At 43.8% G+C, this 17,256-nt stretch overlaps 1 protein-coding gene across 1 annotated transcript; it reads right to left on the bottom strand.

Moving 5' to 3' along the window:
- Window positions 1-2,073: 2,073 nt before the first annotated feature.
- LOC116521674 (olfactory receptor 11G2-like) lies at window positions 2,074-16,006 on the bottom strand. The gene is made up of 2 exons (XM_032236331.1): window positions 15,794-16,006; window positions 2,074-3,021 (listed from the first exon to the last, which is right to left on the bottom strand). The coding sequence occupies exons 1-2, from the start codon at window positions 16,004-16,006 to the stop codon at window positions 2,074-2,076; spliced, it is 1,161 nt and encodes a 386-aa protein (XP_032092222.1).
- Window positions 16,007-17,256: the final 1,250 nt, after the last annotated feature.

Here is a 17,256-nt window from a genome sequence, read left to right as displayed (position 1 = left end):
CAGCCACTTGTCTGAAACGGTATAGGGCAGAGATGGTATTCAGCCAGTTCTGACAGGTTCTGGAGAACTGGTAGCAGAAATTTTGAGTAGTTCAGAGAACCGGCAAATAGGCTGGCCCCGCCCCAGCTGCCTCCCTGCTGATCTTCTTCTGTTGCCCTGAACAGGAGAACAGAGCTAGAAAGCAGGTTAGTGGGGTGGGGAGGAAATGCGGATTTTGCAGTATCCTTGCCCTGCCACGCCTACCAAGCCGCACCACGTCCACCAAGCCATGCCCACAGAACTGGTAGTAAAAATGTTTGAATCCCACCCTGGTATAGGGTCTCCTACTTGAGCAGGAGGTTGGACTAGAAAACCCCCGAGATCCCTTCTAACATTACTCTGATTAAACTAGTGGTTAAGGCTCTGGGCTAGAGACCATGAGTTCTAATCCCACTTTAGCCATGAAAACCAGCTGTGTGACCAGTAATTTGGGCCATTCCCTCTCTCTCAGCCCAATTCACCTCATGGGTTTTTTGTTGTGGGAAAAATAAGAGGAGGAAAGTGTGCTGGGTATGTTCACCACCTTGAGTTATTCGTACAAATAATAAAAGTGGGATATAAATAAATAAACTTGCAGCAAATGTTCAGGCATTTTAATTTCAGCTAATGAAAAAGTACATATACATGGATATATGTGTGGCAAATCATAAATTGAACTGGACAATTTATATTTACATTTGATTATCTGCATATTTTATAATTTCCCAGCTATTATCAGAGTTCATACACTTTATTTAGCACTGAACATCTGGAATGGGAGCCATTGTTTATAACCATGGTTTATTGTAAAATGGTTCCTTTATGCATGCTAGCCCACGAATCACAGGGTTACAAACACACAATACAATACTCTAAAGCAGAGAAAAACACCTGATATGTTAGCATTGAGTAGGAGTTTGGTAACAGCAATTTGGTGACACCATCAGATGATTGCTGATCATATCTGAGTCATTCTAAAATCCCTCAATCTGAAATAGAATAACTACCCAATGGTTGCCTGCCTTCAGTCTGATTGATTAATAGCAATATATTGATGGACATTGTAAAAACGTCTTTCTAGTAAACAGATGGAGATGGAGAATCTGTAAATTATGAGGAGTAAAAGAAACTATGGACAAGATACAGTCCTATACCAATGGTGGGATTCAATTTTTTTTACTACTGGTTCTGTGGGCGTGGCCTGGTAGCCGTGGCAAGGAAAGGTTACTGCAAAATCCCCATTCCCTCCTGATCAGCTGGGATTCGGGAGGTGAAGAATAGATACCTAGCTACTGAAAATATTTGTCAAACAACCTCCCTTTTCCTGCTCCCATCAAATTTTAGCTTATTTTACTGATTTTTATGCTTCTCCTGAAAATTCCTAGAGTGGCGGAAGACCTGTGCACAAAAAGGGACCAACTAAAGGCTGCAGTGTGCAAATGCCTTTAGACAAGTGTATTTTGTCTAGTAATTAAGGTGTTGGCCTAGAAATCAGGAAAGCATGAATTCTAGTCCCATCTGGCTGGGTGACTTTGGGTTAGTCACTCTCTCTTAGTCTGAGCCATATAGACTAAAGGTTGAAGTCAGTGGTGGGATTCAAATTTTTTTATCACTGGTTCTCTGGGTGTGGCTTGATGGCCATGGCAGGGGAAGAATACTGCAAAATATCCATTCCCTCCCGATCATCTGGGACTCAGGAAGCAGAGAATAGATGGGGGCGGGGCCAGCCAGAGGTGGTATTTACCGGTTCTCCGAACTACTCAAAATTTCCACTACCGGTTCTCCGGAACAGGTCAGAACTTTCTGAATACCACCTCTGTCCTGTACCAAACAGTATCTCAAATAAAACTGACATTTCTGCTCCTTAAGCATGATAATTATATCCGATATTAGTAATTTAAACTTTCATTGTGCTCTAGTCCCTAATTGTTTTACTTATTTTTATACATGAAAATCAATAGCAATTGTGTAATTTTACATTTCAAAGATACTAGAAGGGGAAAGGGCCTGATCTCTTGACTAACGTCCAGACCAACCATCCACGAATCACCGTCCCTAATTTTCCTGGAATAGTGTCCTTTTTATAGCATCTTTCATCTCCTTGTTCCTCAAGCTGTAGATGAGTGGGTTGAGCAAAGGGGTCAACACTGAATAGAAAAGAGTCACCACTTTGTTGCTTCCTCCTGAAGCTTCCGGGGCTACATAGGTGACCATGATGGAGCCATAGAAGAGGCTTACCACCAGCATATGTGAGGTACATGTGGAAAATGCCTTCCGTCTCCCAGCGCTTGAAGGCAGCCTCATTACAGTCCGGAGAAGAGTAGCATAGGAACAAACAATGAAGAGGAAGGGGCCAAAAATAGCAATGGAGCTTAGGCTGTAGAAGGCCAGTTCTGTGCCTGGAGCTGGAGTGCATGAAGAAGCCAAGAGTGGCCCTGGGTCGCAGATAAAGTGATCGAGGACGTTGGAGCCACAGAAATGGAGCTGGGAAATCAAAATGATGGGGGCCAGAAACCAGAGAAAGCCAGAGGCCCAGCAGGAAGCTGCCAGGAAGCAGCAGAACCTTTGAGACATAAGCACTGGGTATCGCAAGGGGTGGCAGATGGCCAAGTATCGGTCCAAAGCCATGGCAGCAAGAAGGAAGCTTTCGGTGGTTCCCATGGAAAAGAAAAAATAGAACTGGAGGAAACAGCCATGGAAAGAGATGGCAGCTGGTAGAGGAGAGGTCAGATCGAAGAGCATCCTGGGTACCGTTGTGGTTACGTAGCACATCTCTAGGCCAGAGAAGTTTCCCAGGAGGATGTACATGGGCAGACGGCTGAGCCGAGAGTCCAAGAGCACAGCCCACACGATGCAGAGGTTCCCCAGCAAGGTGAAGGCATAGCAAACGGAAAGGAGGGAGCACAGGAGCAGCTGGAATGAGGGCGAAAGGGATGGGAAGCCCAGGAGGACAAATCCCGTCGTCACCCTGGTACGGTTGACTTGATCCAATGAGTTGTACCTCTGTTGATATGACAGTCACATCAGAAAAACAGTCAACATCTGAAAGAAACCATGCCCTGACCCACTTCCCCAACTTGGATATGTGGTCTTCCCAGTAATTGCCATAATAACTGCTCAATTCTGGGAGTTGAAGTCTACATTTAGATGTGGTCCAAAACCAGAGGTGACATTCAGCAGGTTTCGTTTCGTTTATTGGTTTTGTATGCCGCCCAATCCCGAAGGACTCCGGGCGGCTCACAATAAAATGGGGGAGGGGATAACTAAGACAATACAAACAATATTAAAATACACAACAGTCACAAATGGAGCGGGGCTGGATTTCAACAGCCCCCAGCCTGCCGGAACAGTCAGGACTTAGTAGATTTATGGAAGGCTGGGAGGGTAGTAAGGGTACGGATCTCAATGGGGAGCTCGTTCCAGAGGGCCGGAGCGGCAACAGAGAAGGCTCTCCCCCGGGGGGTCGCCAGCCGACATTGGCTGGCAGATGATTCAGACAGATTTTGGAGAACCGGTAGTGGACATTTTGAGTAGTTTGGAGAATCGGGCAAATATCACCTCTGGCTGGCCCCAGAATGAGGTGGGAATGGAGATTTTGTAATATCCTTTCCCCAGGAGTGGGGAGGAATGGAGATTTTGCAGTATTGTTCCCCTGTAGTGGGGTGGGAATGGAGATTTTGCAGTATCTTTCCTCTGCCATGCCCACCAAACCATGCCTACAGAACCACTAGTAAAAAAAAAAATTGAACTTCACCACTATCCAAGACCATTATGGATTAAGTATGACTTGGGGTTCACTGGCCTGAAAGCTCTCTGCTACTGTTCTCCATTTCTAAATTCAGATAGGCAATACCTTTTAAATTATCCACAAGGTTATTCATTAACTATCACTCAATGATCAATTTTTGCTATGAACATTAATGTCTCTGTCCCTGGCCAGGAATACACAAGAAATGGTAGAAAGATATAAAGAGATTATATAATGTATTAGTAGAAATTGACTCGGAAACAGAACTAGTTAAAGACTGTATGACAAAATGGGCCCAAAATGTTGAAGAACCAATAATGTTGGATACATGGGAAAAGATTTGGGTGAGAAATGTAAAATTTACACAAGCCCAAAACCTGAGAGAAAAATTTTATAAGATGTTTTATAGATGGCATTTAGATCCTTAAAAAATGGCTTCTATGTATCTGAACTTACAACCTAAATGCTGGAGATGTGATTGTGTGGACGCTACATATTTTCATATATGGTGGACTTGCAAAAAGGTTAAAGCATTTTGGATAAAAATATGGTGGATTATGCAAAATGTTCTTAAAAAAGGATAAAGTTTACCCCTCAGTTATTTTTGTTAGGCATAATTACTGATTGTACAGTTGTAGAGACTAATCTGATATTGCATTTAATAACTGCAGCTAGATTGTTGGTGGCGCAATACTGGAAGAAGGAAGATTTGCCTACTATTCAAGAATGGACATTGAAAGTAACAAACCTAGCCGAGATGGCCAAAATATCTGCATATCTTAAGGACCATTCAAACGAGAGATACAAACTGGAGTGGAAAAGATGGATTGACTATATTCAAAACAAATATGGGACTAAGAAATTCCAGATAGTTTATGATTAGAGATCAGGAATTATAAATTATCTAGAGTTAGTCCAGCAAGGAGGAGCTAAAGCTCAATGGAAATACATTATTAACTATCTTTTTTGGATTTTTTTTAACTGTACCTTAGATTCTCTTTGTTAAAGATTTATACCCTGTATTGGTTCTGGGAAGTCAGGGGGAGGGGGAAGGGGTGGGAACTAAATATTTGTAAAAGTTTGTTTTTTCAAAAATGCTCAATAAAAAAAAAGAAATGGTAGAAAGAAACGTTGGAGAATTCATAAAAGAAAACAACAAAGATTGAAGAATATATCATAGAAAGCAGAAAGACAGAACTGAGTTTCAGGATGATGAGGAATTTAAAGGTAAAGAGAAAATAAACAGAAAACTTAAAATTGGAAGGAAAATATTTTAAAATAATGCTTACTTTAATGCAGAAACCCTTCTTTAGTTGTCAAAAGTATACTAAGTGTAATATTTTTGATATTGAAAAAATAGTCAAATACACACTATGAGGTATTTTGATTTTAAATGATTGTAGAGTTATCAACATAAGTCTGTTTTAAGCTATTTTAACCTCAAATAACTTAGTTTACAGGAGCACAGCATCACATAGATCATTGAATCCAACTTCTGCTCATTTCAGGAATCTAAATTATGCACCCCCAGTCGAGGAATGTTGCTGATTCTTTCAATATCTCCAAATGAAGAACAGGCCATCATTTCAGGATGACAGTTTCCATCACTGAATTGTTCTTACCATTATTATTCAAACCCCGCCCCCTAAAATTTAATCCAAACCACTTCTCTATGACTTCAATCTGTCACTCTAAGTCCTATGCTGTGAAGCAAGAGGGAACAAATATGAATCTTTTAGAATGCTTCTAGAATGCTATCATATAGTCATATAGACATCATTTATCCAGGGTAAACATGGCCAGATCCTTCTGTCTTATAGAAATTGCTTCCTGAATCATCCTTATTAATCTTCTTTGGGCATTATCCTGTTACAGTTGTCCCATCACCCAAGTTTTCTAGGGTGTTCCCAAACTCATTTCCTAACTGTCACTGCAATATTATCAAAGAACATTCAAGAGTTCAATTCTGACCGGCTCAAGGTTTTCTCAGCCTTCCATCCTTCCAAGGTCAGTAAAATGAGGACCCAGATTGTTGGGGGCAATAGGCTGACTCTGTAAACTGCTAAGAGAGGGCTGTAAAGCACTGTGAAGAGGTATATAGGTCTAAGTGCTTTTGCTATTGCTACAAAGTTAGCTTCCCCTCATCCATTACTGTCCATTGATCTACAGCTTGCATGCAACACGTCCTACCAGTTTCACAACCATGAGATGTAGCCCACCACCTCTGTTTTGAAGAATCAGGATTGTTTCTTGAAGAGTCTTTAAAGTTTGTAAAATCAGAATTCCTTACCACAAATTTGGAGACATCCCAAGATGACATCTTCCATGCTAATTTCATCTGTCCAGGACTGGGGCACAAGGAAATTGGAGAAGAAGAGAAAAGAAGAGGCAGTCAACTGTACTGTAGATGCAGAAACACAGGGGTAACATCATACATGTATTGGTTCCCATGTTAAAATGTCTTTGATATAAACATGCTGATTATCTGCCATCAAGTCAGCATTGACTTCTAACAAACATGTAACCAAACCTTCTCCAGATGAATTAAATTTATTGCTTTACTGTATGTAACTTTAGCTCTACATGTGTTTTTCAAGTTTGCCAACAAGTGCAATGTTTGATATACTAAGTTTTGCTTTTCCTCTCTATTCCTTCTCCTAAACTCAAAGAAAGGTTAAAACTTCCTTTAAATCAAGGGTGAAGAGGATTCCTTCTTCAGCTCTAGAAGGAGAATTAACAGGTTAAAGAGTTGTGGTAATTTGAAAGTCCATCCACAGTTCCATTTATTTTATGAATTCAAGGATGGTAGGACAATTGGATTTACTGATCAGAACCTAAGAAGGTTAGTTAGTAGAAAAAATACCAGTGCAAACCTTACCTGATTTGAAAGCCTTCTCTGCAAAACCACCCAACTTCTCCATTATGAGGAGTTCAAAGTAAAAGAAACCTGACTTTGTATTTCCATTATTTAAGGTCTCGAGAGGGTCTTGTCCACAGAGAGTGATGAAGAGAAAGTGAACTTGGGATGTTTTAGCAGTAGCTGTGGTCAGATGCATGAGTCCTTCTGGCTGAGAACCCTTGTAGACCAGAATCAGAATAGAGCTGGAAGGGACCTTGGAGATCTTCTAGTCAAGAAGGAGATCCTATATCATCTCAGACAAGTGGCTGTCCAGTCTCTTCTTAAAAACCTCCAGTGATGAAGCACCCACAACCTCTGAAGGCCAGCTGTTCCACTGGTTAATTGTCCTCACTGTTAAGAAGTTTCTCCTAAGTTGCTTTTCTCCTTGATTAGTTTCTCTTCATTGTTTCTTATCCTGCCTTCAGATGCTTTGGTAAATGAGTTTACCCCCCTCCTCTTTGTGGCAGCCTCTCAAATACTGGAATACTGCTATCATATCCCCCTAGTCTTTCTTTTCTCTAGACTAGCCAAACCCAAATCTTGCCACATTCTTCATATGTTTTAGTCTCCATGCCTTTCATCGCCTTGTGTTTCTTTGCGCTCTTTCCAAAATCTCATCTTTTTTTATAATATGGTGACCAAAATTGGATGCACTGTTCTAGGTGTGATCTTACTAAGGCTTTATAAAGTGGTACTAACACCAAGAGGAAGGCAGGAGTCAGAGTAGCTCCCACCTTCGTTGCTATCCAGTTGGATTTCTGCAGTATATTTTATGCGGGGTTGCTTTTTAGCACTATTCAGAAACTTCAACAGGTCCAACATGTGAGGGCCATGTTCTTAACTGCCTTTTGGTATTGGGAACACAGAACACTGATGTTGTGGCCTGTGTAGCAGTTATGAAGGGGCCATGATGGCTCAGCAGTTTAAAGCACTGAGCTTCTCAGCTGGGAAGCTGACAGTCCAGGTTTTACACCCAAGCACTGCACAACGGGGATGGGCTCCCATTCCTTGGCCCACCTCCTGCTCACTCAGCAGTTTGAAAGCATGCAAATGCAGGCAGATTAAATAAGTACCACTTTGGTGGGAATGTAACAGCATTCCATGTACCTTCGCTGTATTGCTATGCTGGTGTTCTGACCCAGGCTTTCTTAAAAAGTATGAATCAGAGTCTTGGTCCTGGAAAAAAAAATCTTTTATTTACACAACTGTTAATTCCTTTCATTCACAGTCAGCGAGGCTTGGCAAACAGTCTTTCAGAGGAATATTTATCAACACGAACGTTATCTCACTCGGAGAGCTACCAGATAATTAGTTTCCAAATGCAGGAAAAGGCTATACTTGGCACAGAGTCTCTTATAGTCACAAACATAACTTTCCACTCTTGAACCGACCGAAGGAGATGAATTGTTTCCTGCAAAAGCCCAGTCCCCATTCGCTGCTCTTTTGTTTCCCATAAGAGGGGCCAATCACCTCCAAGGTATGGCTTTACTCCTAGGTTGACCTTCTTAGTTTCTTAGTTGCTTCCTGCTTTCTTAGTTGTTCTTGTCTTCTGGCAACTCTGCGCATGTGCACACTGGGAACAGGCTCCAGCTGTTCCTCTGCCTCACTGCTGCCTAGCTCCCTCTCTGCCTCAGACACAGAGCCCTCATCTAAGCTTTCCTCAACCCCCAAGACTGGTCCATGTTCCTCCCCAACCTCCTCACTGTTTGACTCTGCTGCCAGCTCTACTGGCCACCGGCAGGCCACAACAGCTGGCCACATGACCACAGAAATGTTTTCAGACAATGCTGGATCCTTTGGCCAAGAAACAGAGATGAATACCACCCCCCAGACTCGTACATGACTGGACAGGGAAACCTTCATCTTTACTACTAGTTAAGAACATGTACAGAGCCCTGTGTAACCTATTCCTGGTCCATCTAGTCCTGGAATCTGTTTCTCATAGCAGCCAAGCAATTGCAAGAAGCCCACAAATCTTCCAGCTGATGCGTTTCAGAGGCAGTCCCACTTCCATCCAGGCTAATAACCAATGATTCCCATGACTTCCATGAACTGGTCCACCCTTTTTCTAAAGCCAGCCTAGATAGTACCAGCACAACATCTCATGGTAGCAAATTCCCAATCTAAATTAATTGCCAATTGGTTTGGAGGTAAAACTTGAGCCATTTTTCAGGCCTGGAAGCCATTTTGTGCTATTGGATCTCAGGCCTGCCACATTTAATGCTGTGGGAAACTTGGAGGGTGGTGGTGGTGTGGAGCTGGTGAGATATATAGTCAAAATAATATTCCTTTCTCCAAGAGTCAAGCCCACTGGACCTAGAGGGGTGTGACTGGGAAGCATCTCCAGTTGGGATGGTGATTGATTGGGCTATGTAATGGATTTGTGGGTGCTGGGCAGGGGCTTTGGATGAGGAAAACCCAGACACTTTCAGATTCAGATTTTCCCAGATGTGCCAATATGACAGTTCTAATAAAATGGAGCTTTGAGGAAACTCAAGCCTCAAAGTCTTTTTTTATTAGGGCAGTGGTGGGATTCAAATTTTTTTCACTACCGGTTCTGAGTGCATGGCTTGGTGGGCGTGGCTTGGTGGGCATGGCTTGGTGGGCATAGCAGGGGAAGGATACTGTAAAATCTCCATTCCCTCCCAATCAGCTGGGACTCAGGAGGCAGAGAACAGTTTGGGATAGAGCCAGTCAGAGGTGGAATTTACCAGCTCTCCGGATTACTCAAAGCTTCTGCTACCGGTTACTGGTCAGAACCTGCTGAATGTCACCTCTGCTTTGGGGTGTTACTTGGTACCCTGACATCATTTGGGTTGAACCATAAAGCCCTTCATGGCTTGGTTGGAGGGATTTGCACATCAATCTGCTCTAAAATATTTGGTCCTCATCTTATTGAAGCAGTTGCTTGCAAGTTCCCCTCTGTACAGGAATGTAGAATGAGAAATTCTGGCACGTTCTCAACTTCAGTTATAAGATCTTACAAAAATAAAATAATATCACTATAATCCTTGAAATGCATGTTTCATTACCTGTCCTATCACAAATGGCCCCGTACACTTCCAGGATAAAAAGGGGAATGAAGTTTACCATAAAGTATCAACAACTTGTAAGGATGAGCCAAAACATATTTGTGGACTGTTGTGGCTCAGCAGGAGCCGTTGGAGTTGCAAATAGACTCCAACAGCGAGGGGGCTTATGAGTCGGCTCTGGAAGAGGTGGAGGACCCTGGACAGGGTTCCAACTCCAAGCAGGGTGCAGAGAGGCTGGTGTGTGTGTGTGTTTGTGTATGTGTGTGTGTGTGTGTGTTTGTTTTGCATTACACATTAGCAACCAAAATGTTGGCTCAGAAACTCTGGCATTTGAAGCACGCAAGTCTTAAAGCTGTCAAGTTACAAGATCCTTGCACCCCTAACACTTTAGAAAAAAAACACCAGGGATGTTCAAACTTGACAGCTTTAAGACTTGTGGACTTCAACTCCCTGAATTCCTCCTCCAGTCATATTGTCTCAGGAACTCTGGCATTTGAAGCACGCAAGTCTTAAAGCTGTCAAGTTACAAGACCCTTGCTCCCCTAACCCTTTAGAAAAAAACCCAGGGGTGTTCAAACTTGACAGCTTTAAGACTTGTGGACTTCAACTCCCAGAATTCCTCTTCCAGTCATGTTGGCTCAGGAGCTCTGGCATTGAAGTGTGCAAGTCTTAAAGCTGTCAAGTTACAAGGCCCTTGCTCCCCTAACCCTTTAGAAAAAAACCCAGGGGTGTTCAAACTTGACAGCTTTAAGACTTGTGGACTTCAACTCCCAGAATTCCTCCTCTCACTCTTCATCTTAATGAAGTCGCTACAGCTGCTGGGTAGGGATGGATGGAGGTAGACAGAGCGGCACCAAGGGCGCCCAGGCGGGCAAAACAGCAAGTGAGCAATGGAGGATCAGGCAGCCTGATCCACCCTCGCTCGCTCATTCGCTGGGCTGCTAAGGCTACATCAGTCCAGGTGCGGATGGACAGAGGTAGCCAGAGTGGCGCCAAGGTAACCCAAGCAGGCGAAAGAGCGAGCGAGCGATGGAGAAACAGGCAGGGCACTGAGGCCCCTTCGCCTCCCTTCGCTCCTACTTCATCTTGATGACACCACTGCAACTGCCGGATCAGGAGGGTCAGGTTGATGCCACCGAGCCGAGGTGGTGCAGTGGTTAAATGCAGCACTGCAGGCTACTTCAGCTGACTGCAGTTCTGCAGTTCGGCTGTTCAAATCTCACCAGCTCAGGGTTGACTCAGCCTTCCATCCTTCCGAGGTGGGTAAAATGAGGACCCGGATTGTTGGGGGCAATATGCTGACTCTGTAAACCTCTTAGAGAGGGCTGAAAGCCCTATGAAGCGGTATATAAGTCTAACTGCTATTGCTATTGCTATCCTCCATCGCTTGCTTGCTCTTTTGCCCACCCAGCCACCTTGGCGCTGCTATGGCTACCTCCGTCCATCCATACCCAGCAGCTGAAAGATGGAAGGTGAAGGGGCCTCAATGCCCTGCCTGATCCTCCATCGCTTGATTGCTCTTTCGCCCGCCCAGGCTGCCTCAGTGAAAGTCCTTTGCTGATGGCCAGACCTCCACTCCCTGGACTTGCTTTGCTGAGCACAGGGCAATGGGTGGTAGTTTGCATTGCCGGCACCTAGGAGGTAAGCTCCCACCGCCATCGCCACCCCCGCACCCGTGCTTGCTGGTGGCCAGACATCTTAGGCAAGCCCGGGGACCTTGCAAAGGCCTTGCCAAAGATGCCAGCCACACCACATAAGCTCTTGCAGCCATCCCCACCCCCGCACCCATGCTTGCTGGCAGCCAGGCGGCCCTGCTCTATAAGCGATCCCGGGATCCTCGCAAGGCCGCAAAAGGTCATCAGACTCGCTTATAGTGCAGGGCTGTGGCAGGCTGCTCCAGCTGGCCTGCCGCCATCACCCCCCTCCTGCCCCGCACTTAGTTGTAGCTTACTTACTTCCTCAGCAGGCAGCAATAGCAATAGCAATAGCAGTTAGACTTATATACCGCTTCATAGGGCTTTCAGCCCTCTCTAAGCGGTTTACAGAGTCAGCATATTGCCCCCAACAATCCGGGTCCTCATTTTACTCACCTCGGAAGGATGGAAGACTGAGTCAACCCTGAGCTGGTGAGATTTGAACAGCCGAACTGCAGAACTGCAGTCAGCTGAAGTAGCCTGCAGTGCTGCATTTAACCACTGCAGGAAAAAAGGTAAGTGGGTTTAGATAGGGCTCTTAGAGGCAGGCGGGGTGATTGGTGAGCCAGCCAATCAGTGAGTGGTGGGTGGGACAAGTGTGGTGCAGACAGGTGGGGGGAAGGAGCGAGGGGCCTGGGGCAGGTGCTGGAACCGGTTCTAAATGGCACGGTAGATTTGTGGAACCTCTTCTACTGAACCGGTTAGAACCGGCAGGAACCCACCCCTGCTGCACAAGCAAATATATTTCTGATTGATTCTATTAAATAGAGTTCTCCGGGCAAGTGACAATTGCAGTTATTATTTTGGGAGAGGCAAAACTTCTCCAAATGTTTTAAATAGCAATAGCACTTAGTACTTAGATTTATATACCGCTTCACAGGGCTTTACAGTCCTCTCAAAGCAGTCAGCATATTGCCCCCAACAATCTGAGTCCTTGTCAGAGATGGGTTGCTCCTGGTTCAGCCTGAATTGGCCAAACCAGTAGTGGCAGTGGTGGGAGGCTCTGCCCATCAGCCCGAACACTTCTGCACATGCACTGAAGTGTTGCGTGCAAGCCCACACACAAGCATGCACACAAGCACAAGCGAACTGATAGTGCCAGGATTTGAAACCCACTTCTGGTTCTCATACTGACTTTGGAAGGATAGAAGCAGTGGTGGGTTCCTCCCAATCCTGTACAGTACGGCTGTACTCGTAATAGCCAGGAGCAGCTGACAGTGTACTGGTACGGTATCTCATTTGGCTCACATGCCTGCCCGCGTTCTATATTTGTTTTTAAAGCAACCGGCCAATTGCGCACCTGCGTGAGTCCCAACAAGTAGCTGGTATCGCAGGGGTGGTGGATTGCGCATGCGTGCACAGCGCGTGTGCACGAATAGGACACGTGGCCCCATGAGCAGCATACTGGGAGCAACGGTAAGAGCAACCCACCACTAGATGGAAGGCTTAGTCAACCCTGAGTGGTCAGGATCAAATTCCTGGCAGTGAGCAGAGTCAGCCTGCAATACTGCATTCTAACCACTGCATCATCATGGCACCATGGTTAAAAGTACAAAACATATGGTAATTGGAATGTATTTAATTGGTTGGGTTTTTATCAGCAATATCTGATAAATATTTACAGTTGCTGCAAAGTTCTTCCTCTAATGAAAATCACTTACTAAATCAGGACTGTCTGTATATGAAATTGTTACAATAGAAATTTTTTCCCTCCCCTGCTATGAATGTGCTCACTCAGTTCCAATAGTTTGAAGCCACTCTAGGAACACCGAAGTTGACATCCATAATTTGATCCTGCATTGCAACATCGGTATAGTGGTCACAGGATCCCATTAATTTTCACTCACTATATAGTCCCCAAATATGTTTTGGTTCACCCTTACATGATGTTGATACTTTATGGTAAACTCTAGTTTGTTCAACTAGTTAGCTTGTTTACTAAGCCTCAGTGTAGCTTCTGTGGCTTACTAAACAAGGAGAGACCAAAGTAGAAACCAGATTTTATGTACATCAGTTCTTGAAGCCCAGCAAACTAAACTCAACAAGTCACAAATTAGCTGGCCCATTTGATAAGTTAAACCAAAAGTTACATTCAAGAGTACTTGCCATAGACTCCTCAGTTATAAGTTAGTTGTAAGATGTAAGTTATAAGGAGAGCTCTGTTATAAGGTAGTAATTTATGGAGATTGTTTTAGAAGATGTTGAATAAGAGAACCCAAGACAAAGCTGGGAAGACTTTAAACAATATACACAACTTTCTTTTCTTTCTTTCTTCTTTCTTCTTTCTTTCTTTCTTTCTTTCTTTCTTTCTATTAATTCTGTTAACTTTCTAAGCAGTTCGGAGAACCGGTTGTTGGAAGAAATCTCATTTTGTTTTTTTCCATTTTACAGGGCTAATCCTGTAAGGAAGGCAGGAAGGAAACATTCTGGTGGTGTTTCTAGCCTAGTCTTTATTGCCCTGATTACATAAACTGCCTCTCTGGTTAACCCTTATTACCTTGTAACAGCTAAGGCAAAGCGCCCATCGACGTGAATAACGTTGAGTTGGCCACACCCACCCAGTCCGAGCCCCACCTACCCAGATGGTCATTAGGGCAGAGAACAGGTTGTTAAATTATTTGAATCCCACCACTGTATTGGCCCAGTCTTTCTTTTCTTTTCTTTTTCTGCAAAAGTTTTTTTTATTTTTTGGTTTTCTATATACAATAACACGTATACATTCACATAGTTATTATTCTTTTTTACATTCATCATTCTTATACATTTATTATTCCATTTACAGTGTTATAATATACCATTTAGGTAGCTTTGTTTACCATTCCTTGCCTGTTTTAACACTACCTTCTTTTCCCTTTCTTTTCTTCCTCACTCCCTTCTCTACTTCCTTCTTTCCTCCTCTCCTTCCCCTTCCTTCTTCCCTTACCTCTCCCCTTCTCCTACTCTTCCTCTTCCCTTTCCTACACTCTCTCCTTCTCCCTTCCACCCTCCTCTCCTCACCTCTATCTTCCTCTCATCCCCTCTTGTCCTCCCTCCTTTTCTTTTTTCTATTGTTGTAGGTGTCTCTTCCAACTCTTAATTTTTATTTTCTTGGGGTGGTATTTTCGCAGACCCAAAAATAGTGGAATACCATTTCTTATTCCCTTTCCTTCTCAAATCTATCCTGATTGTATTCCTCCCACCCCTTTGTACCTTACTTAGGATCGGCCCAGTCTTTCTGAATGGATACAAAATCTGCATTTCTAAAGGAAAACCTTAGGAAGTCTGTGGCTGCTTTCTGCCTTTGTTAAGATTTTTCTCAATTTCTCCTTTGAGAAAATATAATATTCTGCCTCTTTTAATATTCCCCAAAATATTTCATTCTCTAGGAGGGGGGACTTCCCACAATGCAATGAGAATCAGTCAAGTCCAGTTCTTTATTTGTTTACACTCAATAGAATATTTTTTGGCACACTAATGTTATAACCCAATTTAATAGATATGCCCTGGGAAATTCTAGGGGTGGCTATCCTAGATTTTTTCCTCTCTTCCCCACCCATCTTTGGATTGTGCAGTTTGTTGTCTTGGGCTATTTTCTGGAATATGATGCCTCCTCCCTTGGAAGCCATGATGCTACTGATAACGCCCCCCTCCCCCCATTCCTTCTTCCATAATGCCTTTGGATGCTGCATAGCTTGAATGTGATGTTGTGGTATTTTATTTACTTATTTAGCAATTACTATGTAAGAAAGCTACACAGGAGGTAGGAGATATTTCATACACACGTATGTTGGGATTAGTAAAGACGCCATGTAAGAAGTTATGAGACGTTATGCTAGCAGTAATGTTGTTACCTAGTTGTGTAATAAACTGCAAGAAAAGCACCAAGGTCAGAGAGCACCAGGGGCACAACAGTTCATCCTTGAGATAAATGTTCCCTTCTATCAGTATTTGAAATAATGTGTGTGTGTGTGTGTGTGTGTGTGTTGCATTTGTGCTGATAAATAAATAAAGGGAGACTAGTATAGATCTATTTCAAGCTATTTAGCTCTCATCAGCTAGCCATACCCTTACTGGGATTCGAACCTGGGCTGTATTACATATTAGGCAGCTGTATTAGCCACTAGGCCACAAGGACATTGGAGCCACAGAAATGGAGCTGGGAAATCAAAATGATGGGGGCCAGAAACCAGAGAAAGCCAGAGGCCCAGCAGGAAGCTGCCAGGAAGCAGCAGAACCTTTGAGACATGAGCACTGGGTATCGCAAGGGGTGGCAGATGGCCAAGTATCGGTCCAAGGCCATGGCAGCAAGAAGGAAGCTTTCGGTGGTTCCCATGGAAAAGAAAAAATAGAACTGGAGGAAACAGCCATGGAAAGAGATGGCAGTCGGTAGAGGGGAGGTCAGATCGAAGAGCATCCTGGGTACCGTTGTGGTTACGTAGCACATCTCTAGGCCAGAGAAGTTTCCCAGGAGGATGTACATGGGCAGGCGGCTGAGCCGAGAGTCCAAGAGCACAGCCCACACGATGCAGAGGTTCCCCAGCAAGGTGAAGGCATAGCAAACGGAAAGGAGGGAGCACAGGAGCAGCTGGAATGAGGGCGAAAGGGATGGGAAGCCCAGGAGGACAAAGCCCGTCATCACCCTGGTACGGTTGACTTGATCCAATGAGTTGTACCTCTGTTGATGTGAGAATCACACATTGGGAAAACAATCAGCTTCAGAATGAAACCACGTTATGTCCCCCTTCCCCAACTTTATTAAAATGTTGAAACGAAAGAAAGAAATTAACAACTGTTTAGAAGAAAAGGAGAGAGAGGGGAGGGGGAGGGGAAGCGGGAAGGAAAGAAGGAAGGAAGGAAAGTGGGAAGGAAGGAAAGTGGGAAGGAAGGAAAGAAAGAAAGAGGGAAGGTAGGAAGGAAGGAAGGAAACAGGGAAGGAAGGAAGAAAGGAAGGAAGAAAAGAAGGAAGGAAGGAAACAGGGAAGGAAGTAAAGAAAGAAAGAGGAAAGGAAGGAAGGTAGGAAGGAAGGAAGGAAACAGGGAAGGAAGGAAGGTAGGAAGGAAGGAAAGAAGAAAGGAAGGAAACAGGGAAGGAAGGAAACAGGGAAGGAAGGAAACAGGGACAAATGGAAGGAAGGAAGGAAGGAAGGAAGGAAGAAAAGAAGAAAGGAAGGAAACAGGGAAGGAAGCAAAGAAAGAGGAAAGGAAGGAAGGTAGGAACGAAGGAAACAGGGAAGGAAGGTAGGAAGGAAGGAAAGAAGAAAGGAAGGAAACAGGGAAGGAAGGAAGGAAAGAAAGAAAGAGGAAAGGAAAGAAGGTAGGAACGAAGGAAACAGGGAAGGAAGGAAGGTAGGAAGGAAAGAAGAAAGGAAGGAAACAGGGAAGGAAGGAAACAGGGACAGAAGGAAGGAAGGAAGGAAGGAAGGAAGGAAGGAAGGAAGGAAGGAAGGAAGGAAGGAAGGAAGGAAGGAAGGAGCGAGGGAAGGCAAACCAAAATGGAGAAAAGAAAAAAAAATGCAACGAAATGATTTCTGATTTTTTTTAGCTGTTATAAGTATATAACCTGTTACTCTATTGTTATAACATTGCTTTCATTTTTTCTATAGTTTATTTTTTTGATCAAATCATCAAGGACATCATATTTTCATTTTTTTTCAGTTTCATACAAAAAGTTAATAAAGACTTTCCCATCCGAATGAAACTTACTTTCTTTTCTCTCAGTAAAGCTATCTATCAGGTCATCTCAGCAACTGCATCATCTTCACCACCTATTCCTCCATTAAATGCTACAGAGTCCATTTTTTCCAGTTATTTTCCCATGTACACCAAGCATGGGAAAATGATCTCAAATAAACCATGTTATGACCTCCTTAAAGGAACACGGTGGCT

The sequence above is a fragment of the Thamnophis elegans genome, chromosome Z (genome assembly GCF_009769535.1).
Source record: "Thamnophis elegans isolate rThaEle1 chromosome Z, rThaEle1.pri, whole genome shotgun sequence".
In the NCBI taxonomy this organism is placed as follows: Eukaryota; Metazoa; Chordata; class Lepidosauria; order Squamata; family Colubridae; genus Thamnophis; species Thamnophis elegans.
The sequence above is the reverse complement of the archived record's forward strand: the minus strand, read 5'-3'. Positions and strand labels throughout refer to the sequence as shown.